The 10011-nt window shown below is 56.3% G+C and overlaps 1 protein-coding gene across 4 annotated transcripts in view; it reads right to left on the bottom strand.

Moving 5' to 3' along the window:
• Positions 1–2136: 2136 nt before the first annotated feature.
• Positions 2137–10011, bottom strand: part of SLC37A2 (solute carrier family 37 member 2) — a 56498-nt gene continuing 48623 nt past the window's right edge. For all 4 annotated transcript variants that reach the window (XM_062197265.1, XM_062197264.1, XM_062197266.1 and 1 more), the window contains 9 exons: positions 9757–9847; positions 8413–8475; positions 6929–7014; positions 6398–6446; positions 6195–6268; positions 5891–5969; positions 5663–5760; positions 5347–5411; positions 2137–3192 (listed from right to left, as the gene is read on the bottom strand). In XM_062197265.1, coding sequence (XP_062053249.1) covers positions 3177–3192; positions 5347–5411; positions 5663–5760; positions 5891–5969; positions 6195–6268; positions 6398–6446; positions 6929–7014; positions 8413–8475; positions 9757–9847 — 621 coding nt within the window. In that variant the 3' untranslated portion in view covers positions 2137–3176. The remainder of the gene's footprint in view (positions 3193–5346; positions 5412–5662; positions 5761–5890; positions 5970–6194; positions 6269–6397; positions 6447–6928; positions 7015–8412; positions 8476–9756; positions 9848–10011) is intronic.

The following is a 10011-nucleotide window of genomic DNA, read 5'->3' as shown; positions in this document are numbered from 1 at the left end:
TGAAAAACAAAAAGGTCCCCCGTCCCCACACCCCCTCCCCCTCCCAACACACACCCTCTTTTCTGTTTCCTGAGACCCAAGGAATGACAGCCAGGATCCAAACCGGGGCCCAAAATCACAGGCAAAATGAGAAAGTTCATGTTTGTGGTTGCATCCCATTGGGTGCTGCTGGCAGAGGAGGATTTATGTTTAGCCCAGGTCCTGCCCTCAGGGAACCGAGGCCTAGTGACACACAGAGCACTCGTGCTGTACCTGAAAGCTGTGGCATCCCCTGTACTTGTCTGTAAGTCCTGACAGTGTCTCCCGTTCCCCTGTGTGTGTGCTTTGCTGCCTTTGATCATGATCCAGTTTTACACTGGGACTACATGCATTAGTTTCCTATTGCTGCTGTAACAAGTCACCACAAACTCAGTAGTTTAGAACAACACAAATTCAACTGTCTTGCAGTTCTGGAGGTCAGAAAATGGAAACTGAGTTTCCAGGGGCTAAAATAACAGTTTTGGAGGCCCCAAGGGAGAGCCCATCTCCTTGCCTTTTCCAGCTTCTAGAGGCTGCCCTCCTTCCCTGGCTGGGGGCTCTCCCTCTGTCTTCAAAGCCAGCAGCATAGCATCTTCCAGTCCTGGATCCTCCTGCCTGGCTATGTGCTTTCTAAGGAGTCTTGTGACTATGTTGGGCCCACCCTGATGAGCCGGGGTGGTCTCCCCACTGCAGGATCCTGACTCACATCCCCAGAATCCCATCTGTATGTTTGGTAGCATTTCCACACGTTCTAGGAACTGGGCTGTGGACGACGTGGGGGTAGGGGCGCTCTGCTTACCACAGAGTATGTGGCCTGTCTTCCCACCCTCCCTCTCACACCCCTCCTACCCCACTCCTTTATGTGCAAGGTCTGCCCCTTTATCCACTTCTCAGGTTTTCTGACGTGCTAAGAGTTCCTCCCCACAACTTCGGTCTTAGGGGTGGCTTGATAGTGCAGAGTCCTTCTCCTCTTTTTCATGGCTTCTTGCCGCCTCCTCCTCCTCCCTCAGCCCTTCTACCACACACACACACACACACACACACACACACACACGCCCAGCTTCCCGGTGGATCTCTAAAGGAGAAACGCAAAGAGTTATTGCTTTTTAATTACAAGTGCTATTGTAGCATCTATAAGGAAGAACATTTTAAGCTTAATTGAGACCAAATGTGAAGTTAAATTAAATGAATAACTAATTAAAGTAATGCTCCTGCATTAGCCCCGTGTGAATGCTGGGACCCAGAGAGGAGGCAGGTACCAAGCTCTGTTGCATAGTCAGTGCCCAGTGCTGAGGTGAGCAGGCAGCCTAGGACTGCGAGCTAAGTGCCCAAGGGCAGACCTCAGAGCTTGGCATCCCCAGACCCCCGCCCACAACCCCTTCCCCCCTCTGTCATTTTCCCAAACTCTCACCTACAGCCCAAGTCCTCGTTTCTGAGGCCAGGCTCTGAGCTCCCACAATGCCTTCTGCACATCGCAAGTGTGCACTTGGGGCTTGGTATTCATGCTAACTTCCTCTCCCACTCCCTTACTTAAGGGATCATCCATGTCCTACAGTTTCTTTCCTCCCATTGCCATGAGGATCATTGGCCCTGCAGCCCTGCCCACTTCCAGGGCTGGGCTAATGAGTGGCATAGCTGTCAGATGACTCACTCTCTCCATGTTTTCTGCATATTGTTTTTAAGTGCTTTGGTATTCTTATCTTATCTTATCCCCTAACTAGACAAATTCCTCACAGTCAGGGAGTGTAGTTAATGCTGTCTCCCTTCGCACCAGTCCTACGAGGTAGGTCATTTTCTGGACGAGGAAACAAGCTTGGCTCTAGTAAGTGAGGCTGTGGAAGAGAAGACCTCCACAGAGCCATCCACTCCACCCTGATCTGTCTGCAGCAGAAGGAAGGTTGAGGACAAGCTGAGAAAGCTTTGCTCCCGGCTCCCTTCTGGGAGGCAGGACACAGCCCCACACGGCCTCTAGCACAGGATCGTGTCACCACCTAGCGGCTCGCGTGAGTAACACAGACAAGGTCTTCAGTGTTGAGTGCAGCTCCTGGCCTGGTAGCCTCCGAGGATTCCTGCTTTCAGAGCCCAGGTGAGCATCTGGCAGGACAAGATGTACCAAGTTGTTATCACTGGGGTGTACACGACCTTTTTAGGGTTGTGGTTCCAGTTTCAGTTCCAGCTGAAACACCAGCCCACACGGTGTCCCGGTAAAGGCTGCGGTTGTTATCTTGTATGGGACTCCAGGCTCCTACACCATCAAGCCTCACATGCTCTGGGAATGCCACTTGTCACCAGCCCCAGCACAAGCTTGTGGTGTAGAGACTCCATTTGTTGCCCTGCCACACCCTACCAAGGATGAGCACAGGCACCACTGGCAAAAGAAATCTGTATTGGCGCTGATGGGCAGCTGTAGAGGTCAGGTGGCAATGCCAAGGGCCAGTGCCACCTGTAGCAACGCAGGACTCCCAAGACAGGGGTGGGAGGTTAGAACACAGGGTAGAGAAGGGGCTACGGGTGGCCCCACGCAATGATCTGCACACAGAGCAGCCACAGGAACGCACCTGCTGGCTCATTCATGACCTGCTTGTTTAGGTCACCATGGTCCTGTGCCCACTGTCGGCTCCAGCCCCAGAGAAGAGCAGGCATGCAGTGGGCACTCAGTAACCATCAGCATTTCGTTCTCAGAGTTCTTACTGCACACACTGGTATTTTCAGTCCTGCCCTTTCATCCTGGCCCCACAACCACGCTGACCCAGATGTCATCGTCCACTGTGACAGCCGGGCTAGGACCAGCGTAAGGCAAGGGTCGGCAGGTGCACAGGCCCGAGAGCGAGTGTTCCTCTGAATTCTGTGCCCGAGGTCGCTCTTTGCCTCACCCTCGTCCCGGTCCTGGCAGAACCGCAGTAGTGCTCCCATCACAGTGCGCAAGCTCAGGCCCTTGAATCTCCCATTTCCTCATGCTTGGCAGTCCCCGTCCCGTGCAGAATCTCCCATTCCCTTAGCAGCCCTGTGAGCTGAGTTCAGCTGTGTTGGGCTAAGCTGAGCTGAGTGGGCTGATGTTGGAGGAAGAGGTTTTGCCAAACCCAACCATGGAAGTTTCCAGTGTCTTTCACTTTGGGGACCCCGCTGGGACCCTCCATGCTTCGCTTCCAATCGGGGCCTCATATTTCTTTATACCTGAATGGAGAGGAGAGAGGTGATGGAAAAGAAAGTGAGACCCTTAATTGGGGAAAGAGGAGGCAGGCTTCCAGGGCCCCTTAATAATTGCCTTTCATCTCTGCGCCCTATTATTAGGGCCCCCTCTCACCTCTCGGGCAGGGAATAGCAAGGCAGGAATATGCATACACACACACACACACATAAGTGACAAGTTTAAAAGGTATGTGAAACACTGTGCGGTGTAAAGCCACCTTTGACAGCTTTACACAGCACCACCTCATATCCCATCTCATCGCAGCATCAGATCAGCCCTGCTGATAAGCACACATCTGATAAGCACACCTGCATCAATGTCTATGGCCACAGGGACCGGCGCTGTGGCATAGCAGCTAAAACCGCTGCCTAAAGTGCTGGCATCCCATATGGGTGCCAGTTTGAGTCCTGGCTGCTCCACTTCCGATCCAGCTCTCCGCTATGGCCTGGAAAAGCAGCAGAAGATGGCCCAAGTCCTTAGGCCTCTGCACCCATGTGAGAGACTAGGAAGAAGCTCCTGGCTCCTGGCCTCAGATCAGCACAACTCCAGCCGTTCGTTGGCGGCCATCAGGAGAGTGAACCAGTGGATAGAAGACCTTTTTCTCTCTCCCTGCGTCTGCCTCTTAGTAACTCTGCCTTTCAAATAAATAAATAAATAAATAAATAAATAAATAAATGTTTTTTAAAAAAATCTATGGACACAGAGGTTCAGGGAAAGGGAGCCTGGGCGGAAGGGCATGCCCAAGTTTCTAGCGCTGAGTGAACAAAGAAGCCAGGATTGCCCAGGGGTTTTGGATTCCAGGCCCAGCACTCTGCACACTCCCTCACCAGCCTGACTCTGAGAAGGGCCAGCTTGGGGCGGCAGCAGTGCAGAGAAAGGCAAACGACCCACAGAGGTGAGTCCAACGGCAGGCCACACAGAAGGCTGACGCTTATCTCATGGGCTGTGCGACTCTGTTCTCTGACCTCTAAGTGACAGTAGCATCCTCCCAAGGTGGCTGAGAGATGTGCGAGCTCCTCCCTTTCCGCTGCTTCCCTCCCCTGCCGCTCTGCCCTGAGGGCTGCCCCAGAGGAGAACAGGTGGAGGAGCGCTTGGTCACGCTTGCCAATCCCTGCTTCCCCGAGCAGGACCAGGGCAAGGCCTGGCAGGATGGCAGGCCCTCCGGGACCACTTCCTGCTTCCCCTGATTCTTCCTGTTTTCCATTTTTCTCTCTGGATGAGGATTCTCTAAGGGAAGCACTTGTCCAGACACTGTGCTGGTCACCATGGCCCCAGCAGGTTCTTCCATCCAACCCAAGTCCAGACAGTTCCTTAGCAAGACTAAGAGCTCTCAGAAGGAGAGCCCGAAAGGGCACGGGGAGGGCGCACCCAGCCACCAGCACCAGCGGGCAGCCCCTGCCTCAGCCGCTGGTCTATGCATACCACCTATATGCCCGCCACCACTGGCCACCAGGCAGAGAGCGCACCAGGATAGCCCCCAGCACTTGATTTGAATTTTGTTTCACAGGCCTTGATTGGCAGTTGCTGCACACCCTGGACAGAGGGGCCAGATGACCTTGGTTTCTGAACTGCAGGTGGCACTTGCAGCTCTGTCTGAGTTCAGAGAGGAATTGGCCGCACCATCTCTGCCTCCTCTGTCCAGGGGGCACACATAAAACCCTAACACCTTCCCTCAGGGGAGAGACTACCAGCCCCCGTGGCGTCTCAGACCCCTGGGGAGACGCTTCCCAAGCACCAGGCTCTCCTCCAGGCCCAGAATCTTCGCGCCTGGCTCCCGAGGAGAAGGGAAAGGTGCGGAAATCACGCTGGAGGAGACAGGATTTGCATGCAGCCCACGTCCTCGTGGCGCATTAGCCACAGACTCGCAGCAAATACTCACAAAAGTCATGGGACTTGAGGAAAATACTATCGCGGGCAGGTTAGGGCCAAACTAGAGCTAGGGAGACACACGGGGACAACAGAGGACAGGTTAGTGGGCTGGGTGGGGTGGTTCACACAGGACGTCCAGGGGCTGGCTCAGCGTTCCCAAGGTCTGGGCGGGACTGGCCTCAGCCTGGGTTTAGAGAAACTGAGCAATGAGTGGCTTCCCATAAGGAATAAGGCTGGGAGAGGGGCCTGTGGCTCCCTGGGGGACTCACCCTCTGCCTCTGCTCAGGGATGCCTTCCAAGCCAGGATCTCTTTGTACACCAACCGGCAGAGGAGCTGCGGGGAGAACAAGGCACAGAGGGCAGGCAGGGCACCATTAGCGTGAGGACCCATGAGTGTCCTGTGTCAGGTGCACTGTTGGAAGGAAAGGTGGCAGGCATGCGGCTTCTTTTGCAAGGGCACCCAGGAAGTAAGACAGCTTTGGGCACAGCTCAGCTGTTTGCATCATCCCAGAGACCCAGTGGCCAATGCTTGGGCCTCCAGGGCTCCAGCCTGGCGGGAAAGAGCCCCCCGCCATGAACTCTTACCAAACAGGCCAGCACATCGGCAGAGATGAGCATGTAGAAGACATTGTTCCAGCCCGTGGGGGATATGAGCCCGGCCAGCAGAGGTCCCAGAGCCGCACCTGCTCAGAGCACACCTCGTGAAAAGGGGATCCGCACCTGCCCGCCCAAGTGACAGCAGTACACCAAGGGGTCTGCCCGCAGCACAGCTCAGGGCTCAGCTGCCAGGAGCCAAAAGCGAGGGTTACACACCTACGGAGCCGGTGCCGTCGATGATGGCCGTGACGGTGGAGAGGGCCTTGGCGTTGCCCTTCAGGCTCTGGTGAGTGCCCTGGGGTAGGGGGAGAGGGCAGAGTGAGGAGGCCTGAGCTGAGCGGCAGCACTGGGAAGGACCAGGATTGTAGAGGGACTGACTCACAGAGGGTAGTGACGGGGAGGAGGGAGGGGCTGTGGTGGGCTCTGAAGGCATTTGAGGGTCTCGCCTCTGCAGGGTGTGCCAGAAAGGGACCTGGGGACAGAAGCCCTGACCAAGCCCCCAGGAAGTGACCCCACTCACCAGGTCAGCGGAGACGGCGGTGGTGATGAGTGAGTAAGGGCCGTTGACCAGGGCCCCGCAGATGATCAGCATCACTGCGGCAGCAGCAGGGACAGTGAGGTTAGACGGCCCCCAGCCCTCCCCCGAACCCCCAAGCCAACCTCCTGGGCCTCCAAGGCAGTGCCTCTCCCGGGGCCTGGCAGGACGTGGAACCACCCCCTCACCTATGGAACTGATGATCCCGTTCTGGCCGATGTAGTTGTACAGGAACATCTGAGAGAGGACAAGGGGAGGGCGGAGTCACTCCCAGGCTCCCCTCACTGGGCTGGAGCCCAGAAGTGTGGGACTACCCTCTCCTGCCCTGAAACCCCAGATGTCAGCTTATCCCTTCTCCCTCTCACCTCCACACTTCTCAGATCTTACAGGTGTCCCGGGGATGAAGGGTCTAAAACAGGCTCATCTGCTGCTTCCTGTTTCCCCCAAAAGTCTTTTCTCATGTCTGACCTTGACCTCTTCTCATTTCCTTGGCCAAAGTGAGCAACTATTCTTCCCCACCACAGCCAAATCACCATTAATCCCTTCCCCAAATTCCCTTTCCAGGGTGCCTGTTCCTCCACTGACCCTTGCTTCTCCTCCCCTAATGCATGCGCAGGGAGGCACACACATGCATATGCGAGACAGCCATGTGTGCAGATCCAGGATGCACCCATGGGGGCTCATAGGCACACGCTCTTCACCCTAGAGGTTATACGCACCATGGGGGCAGCCAGGATCAGCATGATGCAGCAAGTGGTGGCCCTGCCGTTGGTGTAGTCCGAGATGAGCCCTGCCATGATGCCACCTGGAACACACACCCACACACCCACTCATATACTGCCACCCGGGCAGCCCACACCATCCCTCATGGGGTCCTCACTGTCCCCTCATCCTGGCCAGCACTGGCCTGGCCCTGTCATCAAAAACCAACAGGAAAAAAAAAAAAAAAAAAAGGCCGGCGCCGCAGCTCACTAGGCTAATCCTCTGCCTTGCGGCGCCGGCACACTGGGTTCTAGTCCCGGTCGGGGCACCAATCCTGTCCCGGTTGCCCCTCTTCCAGGCCAGCTCTCTGCTGTGGCCAGGGAGTGCAGTGGAGGATGGCCCAAGTGCTTGGGCCCTGCACCCCATGGGAGACCAGGATAGGCACCTGGCTCCTGCCATCGGATCGGCGCGGTGCGCCGGCCGCAGCGCGCCGGCCACAGCAGCCATTGGAGGGTGAACCAACGGCAAAGGAAGACCTTTCTCTCTGTCTCTCTCTCTCACTGTCCACTCTGCCTGTCAAAAAACAAACAAACAAACAGAGGGGCTTGTGTGTGGCCTAGCAGGTAAAGCCATTGCCTACAACACAGGCATCACATATGGGTGCCAGTTCGAGTCCCGGCTGCGTCACTTTTTTTTTTTTTTTTTTTTTTTAGATTTATTTTAAATTCAGAGTTACAGATGGGGTGGGGGGAGACCTATTCACTGGTTTACTCCCTAGGTGGCTGCAACTGGCTGAAGCTAGGAGCCAGGAGCCAGGAGCCAGGAGTTTTATCCAGATCTCCCATGTGGGTGCAGGGGCCCAAGGACTTGGGCCATCTTCCACTGCTTTTCCCAGGCACATTTGCAGGGAGCTGGATTGGAGGTGGAGCAGCCAGGACTCAAACCAGGGCCCATATGGGATGCCAGCATCCTAGGCAGTGGCTTAATCCACTGCACCACAATGCCGGCCCCTGCTCCACTTCCGATCCAGCTCCCTGCTAATGCTCTTGGGAAAGCAGTGGAAGATGGCCCAACTTCTTGGGCCTGTGCATCACATGGGAGACCTGGAAGAAGCTCCTGGCTTCTGGCATCAGCCTGGCCCAGTCTTGGCCATTGTGGCCATTTGAGGGGAGTGAAATAGCAGATGGAAGATCTCTCTCTGTCTCTTTCTCTCTGTAACTCTGCCATTCAAATAAATAAGTAAATTTAAAAAAAAAAACAAAAACCAGCAGGGTTTCTTCCTCTATAGCCCTCCCTTCTACCTGTCACTGTAAGAAGACCAAACCCAAGGCCATCATTTTTAGACTCACCCATAGGAGCCGAAATGAGAAAAATCCCAAGGGGCCTTCCCTCTCTGGCACCAGCTGCCCAGGTCAGGGCCCACCGGACCTGGCCCTTCTTCTAGCACCCCCACAAGAGGAGCAGGGAAGACAGCCCCCTGGGAGAGCAGGGCAGGCCTCACCTATGATGCCGCCGACATCGAAGAGCGTGGATAGGTCCCCGGCCTCCTTGGCGCTGAAGTGGGCTGTGGGACACACACACGGAACAGGGGCTCAGCACACCCACCCTGGAGGGCCAGGGCACCCATCCATCTCCACTGCCTCCTTTTCAGACCCTTGGGGCGGTGATTGGCCAGGGCCACGGAGGAAGCGTGCTGCAGATCGGGGTGGATGCCCAGTCTTGTACCGCCCTCTTCCCCAGCGGGACGCCCCTCCCCTGCAAGCCTGGGGTCTGGGCCCTGAGGACCCCGTCCCAGGGGCCATCCTCCTGCAGCACAGCTGCTATGGACTGAGCCTCCGCCCCCGGTCCAGCCGGCCGCTTTCTCTGCTCTGCTCCAACTGTCCAGCCGATCCCACCGGGAGCTTCTCCCTGTCACCTTAGGTCTCTGCTACTAAACAGAGCCGGAAGGGAACTTGCAGGAAAAACGGGGAGCCCGAGCCCCACCCTCAAGGTTGACTCATGCGCTGAAGTCAGCACCAAAGGCCACAAACAAAGAGTTGCAGTGTCCACGAAACCACCCCGGCACTCTGCCCCTATCACAGACAGGCCCCTCGGCAGACTGCAAGGCAAGCCTCGGCCTGAGGTTCGGCCGCGTGACCAATCCCAGCGCAGCCTATCTGGAGCAAGTACGTGTGCTGCAGGGCAGCATCGGTCCCCCGGGGCTGGCAGGGAGTGCAGCGGCCCTGGGTAAGAGGTCTGAGGCTCCTGGGGGCTGGGGAGAGCAGTTCTGCCTTTGGAAAAGCCAGAGACCCAGGCCGGGTGGACAGGAAACTTTCTTTTGCAACCACAAAAGCCATCATGCCTCATCTATGTGTTCTTGGGCAGGGCCTGGGGCAGGGAGAGGCAGGGGAGAGGAGTGTGCAAGGTAGAGCAGTACTCCCAGCTCAGCCCAGCTGGCCCAGGACATTGGGGTCACTGCCAGGCTACCTGATGGGGGGCAGCTTGATTGGCCCTCTTCCTTGGGCTGGGGGAGGGACGCAAAGGGCAGACTTTTACAGGACCCCAATCCTACCCACCTAGGAGCCAAGCATCCTGGAGAGAGGTTCTCCTTCATACAAGCTTGGGGAAGCAGGTGGGGAGGCATGCAGTCTCCTAATGGCCAGCTACAGTAAGGGCCTGGAGCTAGTACATGGGGCTTAGCTTCCCACTGAACTAGCTAAATCTCACTGGGTCCCGGGAAAAGTGGCTTGGGAGAAATCTTGCCTACGCAAGAATCATCTGTCACATATGGGCTTCCTCTCCCACCAGCGACGGCCTGGACACCCTCCTAGACTGCTCCCCTCAGCTCTTCCTCCCTCGGACTCACCCACATTGAAGATGTAGAGGGGCAGCCAGTAGAGGAAGGTGTAGCTGACCAGCTTGGCAAAAAGCAGGCACAAAGAGAACTCGATCACACCCTGGAAAGCAGGACAGAGGGCATGATGCCCAGGGGGCAGCTCAGCACCACCCCAGGACTGTCCATCATCCACACCCAAAGTAGCCTCAAGCACACGTCCAAGGTTGGTAAAGCAGCACGCACTTGCTGTTCCACACTGCATTCAGACAAGTCTCCCACATTGCC

Source organism: Lepus europaeus, chromosome 7 (genome assembly GCF_033115175.1).
Source record: "Lepus europaeus isolate LE1 chromosome 7, mLepTim1.pri, whole genome shotgun sequence".
Classification (NCBI taxonomy): Eukaryota; Metazoa; Chordata; class Mammalia; order Lagomorpha; family Leporidae; genus Lepus; species Lepus europaeus.
This window is presented reverse-complemented; position numbering and strand designations above follow the sequence as displayed.